This window comes from Platalea leucorodia (assembly GCF_965183815.1).
Source record: "Platalea leucorodia genome assembly, chromosome: 3".
Taxonomy (NCBI): domain Eukaryota; kingdom Metazoa; phylum Chordata; class Aves; order Pelecaniformes; family Threskiornithidae; genus Platalea; species Platalea leucorodia.
Genome location: NC_138825.1, coordinates 89,783,151 through 89,800,355, shown reverse-complemented (window position 1 = coordinate 89,800,355; position 17,205 = coordinate 89,783,151). Strand labels below are relative to the sequence as shown.

At 37.5% G+C, this 17,205-nt stretch overlaps 1 protein-coding gene across 1 annotated transcript in view; it reads right to left on the bottom strand.

The window, feature by feature from the left end:
• Positions 1-17,205, bottom strand: part of UBE3D (ubiquitin protein ligase E3D) — an 83,556-nt gene that overhangs the window by 59,916 nt on the left and 6,435 nt on the right. The window contains exons 4-8 of the mRNA XM_082305980.1: positions 15,544-15,775; positions 9,733-9,802; positions 7,101-7,170; positions 6,120-6,228; positions 772-941 (exon numbers count right to left, since the gene is read on the bottom strand). Of these exons, the coding sequence (XP_082162106.1) occupies positions 772-941; positions 6,120-6,228; positions 7,101-7,170; positions 9,733-9,802; positions 15,544-15,775 (651 nt within the window). The remainder of the gene's footprint in view (positions 1-771; positions 942-6,119; positions 6,229-7,100; positions 7,171-9,732; positions 9,803-15,543; positions 15,776-17,205) is intronic.

Genomic DNA, 17,205 nt, shown 5'->3' with positions numbered 1-17,205 from the left:
AGGCAGGTATAATTTACTAAACTAGTAACTACCCACCTCTACCCTCTTGGTTTCAGCTGTACCAAAGAGGTCCAAATTCTTTACTGTGGGAGTGCAGAGAGAGTTACTCCCATAAATAACTTGACAGATGAGATCAGATTTTCACACAAAACACAGAAATTGAAGGCAAAGAAGGAGATCTGGCTAAACATACACATCATTCAGGAGTCAGCCCATGCTTCTTATCTCCCCTCAATTTTTCCACCTCCCTGAATTACATCACCTGGAGCCACAGCTGCAGAGCAGCATGTTCTGAGACCATACGGACAGAACTAACTGACCCTCCGTGGACTTCACGGCACCACCATCCTTCCAGCTTCTGCCAACAGAGCCGGAAAAATGACCAAGTTCCAAAAGTGCAGTGAGTTAACACAGGGAAAAAAATGCATAAATGAAAAGCATATTACTCTCTGTGTAATGGAGACAACTTCTATTTGTATCATATACCTAAGTTATCTACATGTGCCCCTAGGAACGACATGATTCTTTGGTCTACATTTTAATATTATGGTGCAAAAATTTAACAACCAGATTCTCTCCGGGTGTAACAGAAACCAAATACTATTCCTGTGGCATTTTGCTTAAACAAAAAAACTTTAAAATTGTATGCAATTTCAGAGATACATCTCTGAGATTAATGGACTGTCCAAAGAACCTCAAAGAAATATTGCTGCCCTGAAATGCAAAACAAATCAAAGATCAGAACCTGAGGTCAGAAAAGGCTGTACTTACTCCTTATTCCTGCTTTTAATGCACGGCTGGTAAAGGACTTTGACAGCATTCCAGGTCCCCACTGGTCCAGAGCTAGGCATGAAAATATCTCCAAACAGTGTAAAAACACTGTGGAAGGAGGAACTTCCTAAAGACTCCACCAGCAATGTGTCAGAATTTAAAAGCCACATCTATAAATGAAGAAATAATTTATTTTACTGTAAATTACATCAATTTCAATAGTTCCTTTACTCTGATCCTAAATCAGCCAATACTAAAGCCACATTCTTACAAAGTTTCTAACAAAGTGTTAATAGACATAAATTGACATTCTATTATTCAGCAGAGTCTGCACAGCCTCTAGTGGAGAAAAACGGGTTAACACAATAAACTGATGCCTGATTTATCACAGTCATTCTTTAAGATCATTATTTCTGTGAAGCTCTCTCTTTTTGTGGCTGCAGCACATTCCCTTTGATAGTAACAAAAGAAACAGTCTCAAGTCATCTGTTTCAGTACCAAATGGATTATTTCTCTAATTCCATGGTTTTTAGGAATTAGTCAAGCATATGGTGTTTTACAGCTGAAGGCTAAAGACAGGGAACTGAAAGACTGCCCACTGGAAGTGCCAAAAAGTAAGGATTTTCAGAAAAAGCATGCTAGATATGACTGGATGGAGCTAAGACATGCAAGGAAAAAGACAACAATTAATGTGGTCTAAAAGGAAGGCTGGGATTTACAAATGGCTGTAACAGACCCTTACTTGGAAAATAAATCCTTATCAAATTTGATAATGGGACTAGCATTTTTCAGCACTACTTGCTCACAGAAATTCATGAGATATTTACCCTTGAGAGTTCTGAGAAATCTTAACTTTTTGCATCACATTATGGATCTTATTTAATCTTTGTGTGATTGTGCATCAGTGTTCCAACTTGAATTCAGGGCTTTCATGCTAAGCACTGTACAAAACAGTCAGGGTTTTCCTTTATTCACAGCCTGCAGTAGTGAAGTGATCTGAGTTACCAATGGAAATCGATTTTTACAAGTCTTGAGCCTGTATGAAATGTTTATATATGAAATATTTATCATAGAAAACAGGATTTATGTAGTGCTGCTCACTAGGGAGTAATCTTCTGCTTCTCATGACCTAATCAGCTTCAAGTAAAACAAGTTACATGATGTTAGGTAGCAGACATATGATATCGCCTGTGGAAGGAGAAAGCCACCGTTAACAGGACACATAGTATATGTCGTAATTGAATGTGACAGTCACAATTTATCAGAGCCCAAGGCTCAGAACATTACAGTGGAAGCTTCATAAAGGAGGAATGAGATATATTGATAAAGATGTCTTGGGAGGGGATAGGAGGAGGAGAATCACTTTAGCATATGCACATAAATGATGATAAGCAACTGCACTTGGCTTAGCAAGTGGCTGTTCATCAGTTTTGCTCTGGTAACTCACTATACACATTCATAGCCTAAACTGCAAAATACACCTCATTAGCTAGGACCATTACACATGGTGCTTTAAGTCACGCGTTGAAGAAAATGAGGGAAAAAGTGTCCTATACACACAGGCCACTGCCAACACGCTTAGCTTTAACTAAACAGAGTTCCTTCCTTTTGAAATTATTAACACTTTCCTGTGAAGGAGCCTCCTGGGATGCTTTTCAGAAGGGGAATATCCTTCAAACTAGTCTAGGAAACAATGCAGCAATAGCTGTCTGCTCCTTTCAGAATCCTTCTGCAATTTGCTTTAGAGAAATCAACCAAAACATTTCATTTGCAACATGGTCTATCTGAAAAGTACTTCCTTCTACCACAAGTGTTGATATGTGGCATCTGACAATAATGTTCTGCCACTTGTTCAGAGTATGTCTTTGTCTCAACAGCAATGCAACAGATCTGTATTAATAGTTTAGCAGACAATACAGAGAAAGCAAATGAGTCTTTGCGGTGGAAGGACACCTGGCCATGAGAAAATCAACTACTGAACTACATCTGCTTCTTTAGGCAATAATTTCCTTCTTTTTCTCATGTATGAATTATTTTTTGACCTTGCTTTTGGTCTGAATGAATGATCACTCACCAAGACTTGGTATGTTGACTCAAAGCAGTTTATACATGTTATTTCTTGCTAACACGGTTTCAAATTTTGATCTGTGCTTTCAACTATGTTACTCACAACATACAATCTTTCCTTCCTCTCTACCACTTTGTACAGCAGAGCCTGCACAACCAAATTCCTTTCATATTAACTCCAGTAAGAAAAGAACCTTTACAGAAAGATAAATATATAAAGTTTAGAATTCATTCATAGTGCAGATTGATGACCTTTTCTGAAATGACAGCATCAGGAGAAAGTCCTTGGTTTTTTGTTGGTGTTTTTTTTCCAAGTTTGTTTTATTTTGTTTTGCTTTTTAAATTACCTTGTCAATAGACTTCAAAGATGTCCTTAGGAGAAAAGCTGCAACAAATCTCAGTTATACTTTGTGGGACTTGATCCAAACAGGTGAAATACTATGGTCTACATTCTGTGATCAGTTTCCCAAAATCTCAACCTGTGTCCCTAGCATTGATTTGTGGACAATTAGGCATCAATTCAAATTTAACATGGCTAAAAAACCCTGTTGTTCTTCCTTGCTAGTTCTTTCTTAGCTATTGCAGACATTACCATTTCCTTTGTCTTCACACAGGTCAGTCATGCAAACATCTTTCATTACAGCTTCTTTGTCCTCACATTCAGACTGTTCAGATAAAGACGTGGTTTCCTCGTACTTCACAAAGAATAAAGCTCTCTGAGAGCTGGGTAGCTAAGTCTCAACAAAGTACTCATCTCACATCTTGATCGCTGCAACATCCACCTCTCCAACCTTGACAAATCCAAACTTGTTCTGCTCATGCCCTCCAAGATATGGTCCAAGAATCAGTATCTGATTGACAGGTTTCTCCCATTTTGTTACATATTTATTTCCTTGGGATATCTTACCACTCCCTCTCCACTGATTCCTGAAATACAAGCTGCCTTACTTTCAAAGCACATTACAACCTAATCCCGCTCCAAAAAACATCTTTCATTCAGTACTGAAAGACTGGAGTTAGTATTCAAACACTCCAAACTCTACCACACACCTTTTGATTTTCACAGATGTGTCTTTTTGGGTTTTATCAGGTTGATCCCATCCATGGGATGAATTCCCTGTATCTATCCACAAAACTACTTATTTACCTCTTTCAAACCTATCCTTTTCTATAGTACAGAAAAAAATTACATCTATTAAGATGCTGCTATGCTGACCAGTAATGTTATTTTGCTTGTGTTCTCCCATCTCACTGTCCATTTGCCGTCCTCATCTTATTCGTAGCTTGTAAGTCATGCAAATTCAAGGTAGGGAACCCCTTAACAGTGGAGCAAAGAGAGGAGGTAAATGATTCATCTTTCAGAGAATGTGGAGAGGGCAGAGATATAGTTAGGATAAATAAGGAAATCTGTATACGCCACTTTTTTTTTCCTGAGACGAAGAGACTTTTATTTATTGCCATCCTTTAAAAAAAAAAACCTATAGGTAGTATATAGCTTTCAGGAACTTGGTTATCACCAACTTAAACAACAGAAACTCATATTATGATACCACAAATAACATAACTGGTAATGGTAAGTGATACCTGCAGAGCAAATAAGGAAAATGTGTATATATAATATTTGTGGTTAAAAAAAAAAAAAAAAAATACTTGTGAGAGACCTTCATCTTAATTATCACATACACAGCCTAAGCTGTGTGCATTCATGTATGTAAGCACAAACATGTGAATGAGAATCTTTGGCTCATTGTCAAAACAAACAAGTGGGACAGCTGGTCCATGATGCATCAGTGATGAGACCACTTGTCTAACTTGGCTGTGTACTCACAGCCTCAAGCACCTACATTTCTTACTGTTTAGCTGTCTGCAATCATTAATATAAACAGTGCTTACTTTACACTTGTGTCCACAAGGCCTCTGAGTCCTAAGACTTAACCCATGACTCCAGAACACCTGTTGGTGTGTATACAGTACACAGAACCTCACCCTGGACATGAGTAAGGGCTTTCTGATGTTAAACATAAAAAAATAATAATAACTCACCAATAAAAAGGAAGGGATGCCAATCAGAAGCCAGTCCCTATGCTAATTCAGCCAGCTCCTCTAATCAATACATTAGCAAAAATGCAACTCAGATCTAAGAGTAATGGCAATCTGCTGAATAAGGTGATTTTTCTGTTAGAAAATAACCAGTTCGTTCTATATAAGCTACTAGACTTAAGCATCAGAATATTAGGTAATTTGGAAACACATAAACTACAAGAAAAAAAATCACAACAATTTTTAATGACTCCTCAATTAGATTATACATAGTGACAACTATGGGTCTGCTCATGAGACCTTATTTTATCATCACAGAAAATTTATTTCTCAATGGTTGCATAAATGTTATCTTGGCACTAAAATTTATTTAAAAGCAACAGATACACACTTACCTCAGAATCTGGATGCTTGGAAATTATAGAGCTTGGACAATGTATATATAAACCAGTTTATTTAATTAGATTGCCTACCTCAACAAAATGCATCTATAAGTTTATCCAGGGCAGGAATCTACAATCATGTATTTCTTTATCTTTCTGTCTATGAATTACTCGTACAAACTGCAAAATTACAAATTCTGTGCCTATATATAGTTCACAAATAAAAGAAAACATCCCTGGTTATACCAGCTGTATAGTATTAAGATAATTCCAGACCCAAATTCCTATCCATCTTAAAAGTTTGAGGAATTTAGCTGTCACTATTTAAATATCAAGCTTAACCAAGTTTAACCGCATTAGAACATTAAGTATAATAGGCAATTTTATTTTTGTTTGCACTTCACTTTGCAATGCAATGTACTGACTACATTAGTAGTGTCTGCTGACTTAAGACAATATTTGTGAAAGATGCTGTACAATTTGATGAACTTCTGGTGATTAAAGATAAGAAGCACTGGAGCAAGAAGATGAGATATATATTATAAAGTCAAAACTTAAGCGCCCCATATTTTCTGAATAGAAAACACAGTGTTATTTCTGTGCTACTTGTGGTGCATTTGTAGTACTTTCATTACTATATTAATAGAGAAAATTTCTATATGTACATCTACTTAGACTAAAGAAGGAGGGGAAATTTCTTACTTGAACAGAACTCTTCAGAACCACTTCAATAATTTGAATTTGTTAATTTTCTTTAAACATACAATCATGAACAGCATAAATAATACATTTTAGGAGCTGGGATTCATAGATTAAACTTTTTCAGGAGGATAAAGATAAAAAAACCCAAAAACTTACCAGAATATAGATTTTTCCATTATCCCCTTTTACGGTGAATCTAAACGTGCTTTTAGCAGAGGACAATTCCACAAGACACTGAGCAGCCATGCTCTGCACGAATTGAGACCTGTTTAAGAAATAACCACATATTATATGTTTTCATAACAACTACATGGGCAAAGTCATTCATATTGATGCAGTACAAGTGTATGAGGATCTCCATACTGTCAATTCCACTACATCCTACAATCACTTTTTATTGAGAGATGGGGCTTCTTTATCTTTCTCCCCCTAAAAACCAGAGGACTTTCTATGCAACAGGATTTTTTTAATAGATCAGTGGTCTAAATTGTTCCACATCTTTTACTTTGACCAACACCAAATGTCAAATGCTGAATAAAGCTTTTCCCTATTATATTTTGCATATACGAACACAAAGTTCAGAATGATACACATATTTCAAATATAATTCACAAAAAGAAAGAACTGTGGCTAATGCATAGTACATGATACAAGATAGCCAGATCAAGTTCTGTTTCATCTTAGTCTTAACTTCAAACTGGATTACTTGAAAATTCAAAAATCTCACTTCCAAGTAAACATTTCAAGCTTTACTTAATTTAACTTTACATAATGTAACCTTCCATTTCCATAATTAGTCACCAGACATTATGCAAACTTAAGTAGTTCAAAATAAATAAGTACTGTATTTTGGCTTATCACCCGAGTAGTGAGACACTGCGACAAATTAAACGCAACCTCTCTCCTGCGTCACACACAAACACACAAAAAGGCAAGCAAAGAAAATTGTCAATGAGTGAATTCAGACTACATTACCTTTACAATGCTTAATTCTGTGATGATTACATAAAATCTAACAGCACTTTGTTATTACATGTAATTATTCAAGAAACTAAAATGTTAGTGCATTTCTAGCATCCTCTCTAAGACAGAAATCTGAGCAAATTAGCTGAGTTTTTTTTAATTTTTATTTGTTACCTTGGTGTTGGGCTGAAACTTGCCTCAGATGGTTGAATAATCACCTCAGTGACATAATATTTAATGGTATCTAAAATGACAAAAACATTTTTCAAGTACAACAGCACAACCGACTTGTTAAGAGTAGACTGTAAGTCACTGTATCACTATACTAATTAAACTTTTGTTCAGCACTCAATTAAGAGGTGCAGTGGATGGCCAAATTCTGCTTTGGTTTGTGGGAGGAGAAGCAACAGTAACAGAAAACATACATTGCCAGAAGAAAACTGCTCTGAGCTAATTACATGATCAGCAATTTGTCATTCATATTGATCCTTGTTTAACGCTGGGAACAATCATCTTGAAACAAAGCAAGCAAGAGCTCAAGCCAAACCTGAAAGATGAATTGAAAGAACTTTCCTAAAGCACTGAGATCAGCACAGCTTACATAAGTATTTTAGTACCCTCTGCTGCTCAGTAATGCTGCAGTGAATCACAAGGGACAGTTTTAATAACAGCACACACAGGGGAATAATTTTCTTCTTTGCTCAAAGAGCAGAATAGAACTTCTTTCCAAAAATCACACTGACTTAACATTAATACTGCACACATTCCGAGTTTCAATGTAACTGTTCCCCAAAAGCTCCACTAAGATAGCCTTTAACACTAAATGGAAGTGTTGGAGTACAGAATTTAATCCCCATCAATAAAGTCAGGTCAAAGATGATCACATTGAAGCTCCAGGTCTATGCTACAAACACAGCTTAACCAGAGGGCCTGCAGAACAGGTTAAGCATATAGGGTAATAAATTCATTCCGCTAAGCCTTAGTATGTCAACAACAGTAAAGATTCATGAGTTCCATAAATTTTAAGGGTGGAAGGGACTGTCTCATCTGATCTGTGTCCACACACACTGTTAAAACTGGATGAAAGCAAGCATTTCAGGAAGATACTTAATCTGTTTTAAAGATTCCAAAGGCTTGGTAATCCCACCCCTTCTCCAGATGAGTACTACACTCTTTTAATTATCCTCACTGTTAGGAGATTATATTTTACCTCTAAGTTTAACTTCAGTCTGCACCACGCTGTGCCTAGTCCTGGGAGACAGGAGGAAAAGAAGCCAGTTCAGTCACTCTAGCTCCCAAGGTGTTCCTGGGTAAGGAATTGGTGCTACTGCTGCAAGGGCACTGGGAATTAAGGAGATGTTTGCTTGCAGAGAAACAGAAGGTGGGACTTCCCAAGAAAAAATCATACCAGTATATGGGGATAGAGTTGGGGGAAGGAATAGCCGACAGGGGAATTTCAAAGCCAAATCTGGCCTCCACAGCTACACCACTCTAATCCAGCTTTATCTTCAAGGCACTGGCATCTGCTCATGAGGAAACACCAAAGCATGACAGTCAAGTCTGCTCTCTCATCTCTTTTCACAGAGGTTGCTCTGTCTAGATTCATACCATACATCTCTGGTTAGTTTTTTTGTCTGTTCTTTGAACTCTACATAAATTTCCTACAGTACTGAATGGTCAAAACAATGGGCGTGCTATCTAACTTCAGCCACGCACACAGTCCAGACCAAATCCCTGCACATCTACACAGTATTTGCCTTTTCCCATACCCACTGATCCCATCAATCACTGGTTGCTACAACTGTCTGAAGGCTTAGATTAAGGCATCCATTATTCATGATGATCTGTGAAGCTCTTTTCCAACCACTGCTTTCCCAAAGTCACAACCTGCTTTGTGGGCTTTTCAAACATCTTACCTTAAATTTGCTTTTATTAAAGCCTGTACTGTTCAGATCCCTGTACAGGACAACTGGAACCATCTGTAACAGAAGACCTTCTGTCTTGCATCTCCTCATGACTTATTTCTTAAACAGACTTTGCATTTTCTGAGAAGTTTTTATATTCTCCGGATCTCTGAACTGAGCCAGGCTCACGCTGACTGATACAGCGGAGCAGAGGGAGAATTAAAGAATGAACCCTGCTAGTAACAGTCTTATCATTGCTTCTCTCCTGTTAATAACTGCATTTTAAAAACCACCAGAGGCTCCTCTTTACACTACTTCAGGCAAACCCTGCTGATTCAATATAATGACAGCTTTTAAACCAATAATCTCATCATCTCATCATTGGATGACGATGAGAGATAACCCGTTTCTTTGACAAGGCTTCCTTTCCATGAAACCAGGCTGGCTGTTTGCAATCATATCTTTAGCTTCTAGTTGGACTTGATGATCTTAAAGGTCTTCTCCAACCTAAACAATTCTATGATTCTAGTTCTGTGTTGATCAAGTTCTGAATTAACCTTTCCACTATTCTGTAGGGCTGACAGCAAAATAAACAACCTATAATTTCTCAGGACTCCTTTTTTACTGGGATTCCTGGTAAACTGGAATCATGCATTGTCTTCCAAAGCTTTGGAATTAACCAAATACACCACAGAAACAAGGATGTGGGAAATCCCAGTCATAAGTCACTTTCAAGGTCTAACAGTGGAAGCAATAACCTCATCTGTTCCATAAGGGAATGACACAAACACACAGGAATCAGCCCTGCACCTTACTGCTAAACTACTTTCCTCCAGAGCTTTTAGCCTCCAGTACTCAATGGCTGATTCAGTGAAGTCTACTTTGGTTTGTACATCCCATACCTGATGATACTGCTTCTCCCAGCATTGTCTTGCAGCGCTTACAAATTACTCTGGTATTTTCCTTTGATTTCTGTAGGACAAAGAAATGTCATTTAAATGTCACTCAGTTATTCTGAAAAAGGAATGTATAATTTTAACATACTCTCCAGAGTAGATAGTGAACTTTGTACTTGTTTCTGTTTTCTTTATGTTTGCAAACACACAGATTTGCATTCACTACTTCAGCTTTCTACACTTGGACTTGCTTGCAAGTTTCATACTAGTTTTAAAATCCGGCAATATATACTGACCACACAACACAACCTGTAATAGCTAACAGGAGAATCTTGTAATATTGAGTGACTGGAGGACAAAATGGCAAGGTAAATTCAATTTTGATAAGGGCAAAATAATGCACATAAAAAGAAATATTCCAAATATATATATACATAAAACATTATGCTGCAATGTGACTACCACCACTCAGTAGAGTTCTAGCCACTGTGGACAGTTTTATAGGAATACCAGTTCAATGTTCAGCAGAGAGCAGAAAATGTCCACAGAGTATTTTGAATTACTAGGAAATAGCTGAAGAACACAACACAGCATGATATTCCAGAAAGGTGCGGTGGATTCTGTTCTTGAACAACCCCTCTCCCTCAATTCAAGCAGAAACAGGAAAGGTATTGAGAAAGAATAAGAATAATTGTCAGAGGTGCAAAACAGTTTCCATATGTGGCAAGAAAACACGTGTAAGGGGAGAAAGCATGAAAGACAGAAAACTGAGGGGTATCATTGAGATATATAAAATCACAAATGTTTAGGAAACGCTGAAGAGGAAACAAACATTTACTTTCATAGCTCAGGCTATGAAATTATAACCTGGTTTGTATCAAAGAAAAGGAAGGTATTGGTCGCACAATGCATGCTACAGTTTGTTACTTACTACGGGAAAGTATTTTTCATATTAAAAGTATACTTAAGTTCAAAAAGTCTTCAGAAATTGAGGGGAAGCAATGTTCGTCAAGGGCTTATTAAAAACAAAAAATGTAGATAACATCTAGTTCAAGAAGTCTCTACACTGGCCATAACATCACTCAATACTTGCCTTACTCTTATGCATCCATTACTGCCCATTGAAAAAGATCTCATTTCTGGATGAACCTGTGATCTGCCCTAGTAACACTCCTACTAATTCCAGTGTTAATATTTAAATTCAGTACCAGTATAAAGATACAAGTAAGCACAACTTCTACTTTAATCCAAAGTCTAAACTCTAGAAAACTGGTTCTGTGTGGGTTTATCAACCTGGGTATAGCACAGTACAGCTCTAGTCGGGAAGCAGTACGTATATGCAACCACAATGATGCTCCTCAGTTAAACAACCCTTCTGGAGCTAGAAATCCTGAGAACGTAATGAGAAGACCCCTAAATTGGATTTTTACATGTGGTCTTTGTATAATCACCTTTATAATTGTTCATACAGTATACAGTGCATAAAAATACCCATGTGTAATAAAACAACTACTGTTTTATTGGCTTGGTTTATAAGTCCAAACAAATCACTATCAACTTGAGAAATCATATTGCAGCACATGCCTACAAAAATAATATTTAAATTTAGCATAAATTAAACTAGTTGAGGGGAAAAAACTCCAAATTTATCTTTTTGTGTAACCTTTGTAAAAGATGGCGACAGCTCCCATGGATTCCAACTGGAGTGAACACACATGCACTCTTCAGGGAGCATAGTTTTTCTTCATCACTACTATCACACTCCTTAGTATTCAAATATTAAAATGTATGATGATGATGTGTTGGACTGATGTCCAGAACAAAAAGTAGTGCTTTGTGGCCTATCACGTCACAAACTTATTTAAAAAAAAAAATAAAAAAAAGTAGCATGAAGTAAATCCAATGGCTCTACCTATTGAATAATGCTTTGCTAATGGATTTATTCTAATTCAGGTGCCTTGAAGGACATGTGGTCTGTAATTAGACTGGTGATGAAAGAGATTATAGACAAGTCAAATAGACATGCCGGGCCAATTTTTTCAGTTACTCTACGGAAAAGTGTAAGTACTTCCTGCTGTAATGATAGGGAAGCGGTAAACAAGGGACATAGAGGAGTTATACACACCAGTCTGGATCATTAAGTAGGTTGTGCTTAGTCTAACAATCTGCACTAAAACATAGCCAAATGCCAGATCATATATTCAGGAACAACAGGAACAACAAATCCAGTGATGATAAAATAAAGGAATACATAGTGGAAGACAGCAAAAATCAAAAGAATTTAGATGATGGTAGCTAACCAAACCAGAGTTACTAATGAGATGCTACAACAGAAAGGGCAAATATGATCTCTGAATGTATGAACAACTGAAGAGTTGATATGGATAAACAGAAAAATATAACATCTTCAGAATTAGTTTGATGATTACTGCAAAAATGGATCTATAAAGTATGTTAGAAACTTGGAAAATGGTTTGGAAAACCACTACAAAAATAATTTCTAGAAAATAAGTACACCTTAGAGACAAAAAGAGATAGAGAGTTGCAATTCTTAGTGTGCTTAGTTCAATAAGAAGGCAGCAGAGACTCAGGATGATTAACCACTGAAACAGCTTACCAAGGAATGTGATAAAGCTTCCATCATTGGAAATATTAAATCAATACTGGACATCTTTCTCAAAGCTATAGCTCAGACAGAACTGATGGATTTGATGCTAGAAATACCTAACAGAGTTCTCTGATCCGTACTATGCAAATAATAAAACGAAAAGAAAGTACCACTCTGGCTCCACAAAAAAACGGAAAGCATCCCACATGGAATCTGAACTTATGATCACAAAGTCCTGCTTGTTCCTTACAAACCAGGAATCAAAGTAAAGGCACCAGGGAGAGCCTGAGAGCGTCCATTAAAGCTTCAGAGAGCTATGTTGGAAGTACAGCCCCCTTGTTACGGAGATCAGAAAAAACATCTGGTTCATACATACACAGTTATCCCCTTTCTTAATTCCTACCTTGCTATTCCTCTCAAACATACACAGTAAAACTACGTGCTTAACGCGAAGAGCAAGGATAAGTAGACAGGGTTTTGTGAAAACCAGTATTTGAGGTTGGTACAAATATTGCACAGTGCAAGTATACAGTATACAGTACTTCCCTGAAAGCTACAACTTGAAAGTTTTTTTCTGACTACAGTTACAGGTGCTAGCTGAGAACTGTGAAGCACGGTACCTAAAAACCACTGCTAACTTGTTGTATCATGCTTCAACCGAAAAAGCAATAGTTTTAGCTAGACTAATTAAATCAATATATCTATTTGACAACTTGCAGCTGCTGGCAATCTGCAGATGGAGGTGGATCACCAGCCTAATATTTTCTGTTTCTATTCCTAAGGATCCCTGATACGGTGTCAGGGAAAGTATTTTCCCCAGGAGATGTTATTAGGATGCTGCAAGACCATGTGACATTTAAAAACTATGTTACACTGGAAGACTAATAGATGTGAGAAATATGTTTGCAATGGACGGATGCTGTCTTGGTCCCACTGGAGGCTGGGAAAGATTGTTTAAGCATCTCTGGTACATTCCTGCTACTATTTTGGTCATAGGCAAACACTTTCCAAAGAACTGCAATGCAATTAAAAAAGAACTTTCATACTGGGGCAGACTGCAACAATATTCTCTGAAATGAGAACATTTATACCAATAGCAATCTATCTTGCCTGTAACTTTCTATTACTCTCATTATGGAAGAATTTTCTGTTTCAGTGTGCGGGTTTTTTTCCTTATTAGTCCAGTTTCTGCTGGATCTTACAGTTTTGCTCATTTGCTTGGCAACCAAGTGATGCTGGAAATAAGCAAACACAGAAATGAGAATTGATTGCAAGTGTGAAAGATGTAGAAAGAGGGATTTGACACAAACAAGGAAAGAATTCTCAACTTCAATGCAAGTTTAAGGAAGCAAACATGAAAATTCATCACACTGAACTACTATTGTATGCCTCTGACAGAAAATAGCCTCCTCCCTCATACAAAGGTTCTGCCATTATCCTGGTTTGACCCACATCTCAGTAACATCTTTGTCCCACATCCTTTTATCATGTTTCTGCCTCAAAAACAACCCTTTTCTGGCAAACATTCTCTTTGATTGATTGAAGAAGTGTGTTGGGCAGACTGCTCCCGTCTTTGGGCTGCAACATGAACTCCACGCATCCTGCCTCTTCCCGTCTTTGTTCCCATTGTTCTAAGATCCCTTTTGAGACTACTGAAATGTGAGATAATTCATTTTGGGGACCTCTGGCAGAAAGCATTGTCCTTTTGGAAATTTGGGATCTGCTCAGCCTCCTTCTTAAGGATACTTAGAAGAAATAACTCCAATTGCCACAGAGATAATCCAAATTAATCTGCTTCTCCCATGCTGATATCCTCTCAGGGTATCAGTTCTTATTTTCCCCTCCCTATATTTTGCTTTTCAAAGAACAATGGAACAAGAAACCAAAGGGACCACAGCTGCAAGACTTGCAGATATGGACTGTAGGACAGAACTGTTCCCCAAGCAGATGGCTCACTTGGATGCACTACACCAGCGACCGTTGAACTGTGAGAATCCCAGTGATTTAACTGAGGATAATCCAAATCCCTAATGATGATAAGCAGCAGCAGCAGACAGAAATCAGGGTCTCTGGTGTTACTTCTCAACAGATTAAAAGTTTCATGTTGGGAATCTACATAGCAAGTCATCAGCTGTTACAGACACAAGTTGCCCAGGCAGCAACGGTTCCCATAACTGTAGAAGGATTTCAGTAGTTAGGTTTAATACATGGTATCTGCAGGCCCAACCTTTGTCAGCACAAATACAGACAAGCAGTAGATTAACAGAAAAGGCTTTATGGAAGTGTAGGCTTTGGTGACCTAAGTTCCTGAATGTTCTTCTGGTAGAAGAAAAGATTATTGCTTGAACTTTTATACAAGTGCTAGATTTCCAAGATGAGTAAAGAACTGAATTTCCTTTCTCCGTGGGATTTATCCCACCATTGAAACATCAGTATCCCTACAAATGTTTCTTTCCTGGGCAACAACAAATTTTGATGTTTCTAAGACAAATGATAGCCTTCTTCCTAGAGACTCAGCTGATGGATATATGCCCTCCTGGAACACCTCTGAAACATCAACATGAAGAGTTATAACCTGGGGTGGCAGGTCCCTTTCACTAGACAGAGCAGTCAAACTAACTCAATTTCCTTACTATATTCTAAGAGTGTAAGACAGACATATCTGAGCCCAAAACACACACTGATTTTTCCAAGTCTTTCTAAAGCTAAAAAGGAAGAAAGAAAAAAAAAAAAAATCACACCTTCCTTTGATCCTATTTATGGTTATGCATCCAGTCATAGTTTGAGAAGAAAAAGCGTTGTTACTCCAGTTTCCTCTTCATTCTTCACTCCACTACCCTTTGACAAATACCTAACCCATTACAGTTATTATCTTACTAAATGTTGATGTCCTTCACTCAGGCTATTTTGGGGGGGGAAATATTTGGTTTAGAACTATGTAATTAAATAGTTTCTAATGCAGTTTATAGGAAGAAGTTCTTCTTGCATATCTAGGTCAATATCAAGACATGGTGCATGCTTTAGACAACGTAAATCATAGCTTAGAATGTTCTCCGGCTTCTGCACAACTGAACACCAACAACTCCCTATGACCTTCAAAACAGCTCTGTAACACATACAAGTTAAATAAACCAGTGACAAAAAAGTGTTTTACAATGAAAAAAGTCCAAACGCATTCACTTAAGAATTATTCAAACACAATATTTTACCAAGTTGGAGCCACTCTGAGAAGCATGGTGTCCAGTCTCTGAGCAGCACATGGGAGATTCAGGCACATGTGATTCTTTTCCTGAATTCAACAGAAAAAAAGTGTCTCCAAGAAAACAGTCATGATGCTGAGGGTGCAAAGTGCTTCTGGAAAAGGGGTTAGGGTGACAACACCACTCTTCAACTAAAGCACTCCAGTTTTCACTTGGCAGAGGAAGAACTCTGAGCAATTTCCTAAGAGGGAAGAAGAAAAAAAAAATTTCAATATATTATATTCATTTCTAAGACACTACAAGAGAGTTTAGACTCCTTACAAAAAGGGAGGGGAAGTATGGCATTTTCTCAAAAGCAAGTCCTTGACTCTCCTTTCAGTCAAAGGCACTTTCTTTGGATGAATTCTGAGAAAGCAATGGCTGAGTGTTTCCTGCCAAGTTTGTGATGAAGCATTTCCCAAGGGTGAATCTCCAATGATAATAAAACAGAACTTGGCATAATCCTCTCTTGAAATGAATCACATGGCAAAAATAAAACAGTTCTATCCAGTCATGAAAAATATAACAATGGGCATTTTGCAATTATATTTATTATTACTTCTTGTAAAGTTCCTTTGTACCAAATGTTGACATAAAACCAACAGAAACAGACTGCTGCCACAGCAAGGGAGAGTATGTCCTTTGAAGCCCCTCAAAGTCAGGTACCAGGCTTTGAAAAAGCTAAATCCTGACAAAAATACCACAACATATCTTCATTAAAAAAAAAAAAAAAAAAAAAAAAAGGATAATGCAATCTTAATTTAGATTCAGACAACTTTCAGAAGTCACACACAAAAAAAAAAAAGTCAAATGCTTTTCTCCTGGCCAGCTGTATGGACCAAGGAGGCTGCTCCAGGCAATGCCAGACTTTGCTTTTATTATCAGTGTTGTTTTTAACTTACTTTCTTTGGTTACACACAGTGCCAGAGGATTTTATAAGCCAAGGTCTGGAATCACTGCTTTAAGTTGTAAAATACCCTTAAAGCTAGAATATATACATGTGGCTATATAAATACCAGTTTGGTCATTGTGAGTGAGTGGTCAATACTTTCCTGCCTACAGTTCCTGTAGCCATTCTGTGGTCCCACCATGTGTTTTTATTAAGAATGTAGAAGTATTGATGGATACTGTCCACATATTTACACTTTCTTTAATCTGTGTTTTCTAGAAAACTATTGCACTGGGAAGAAATTCAGCCCCTTTACCAAAAGAACGGGCAATGGCTTTAGCAGTGTGCACCTCTCCAACAGTTTTCCAGATGTACTGTTTGTCGCAGAGCTGTGCTTTCTGCTCTCTGCCTAGTTTCCTTGAATGCTTTCCTTTTGTTCCCTTATTTCTTCTGCTGTTGCCTGAAACCTTTACATAGAGTTTCTTGATTCTACTCCTTACTTAAAACTTGCAAATACACCTTTGCTCATGGTGCTACTTCGCAAATAAACACACAGCTGCTAAGCCAAGTTAGACACCTTCCCTTTCTTGCAGTTCACAGACTATTCTTTTCTGAAGATGCCAGTTCTTCCCATTGTAGTTTCTTGTGCCTTTTGTATTGTTGGGTGGGTGAAAGTAAAACCCTTTATAAAAACTTCCTTCTTTCTAGATTGACAATACATTTCAAGCTGTGCTTGCCCCACC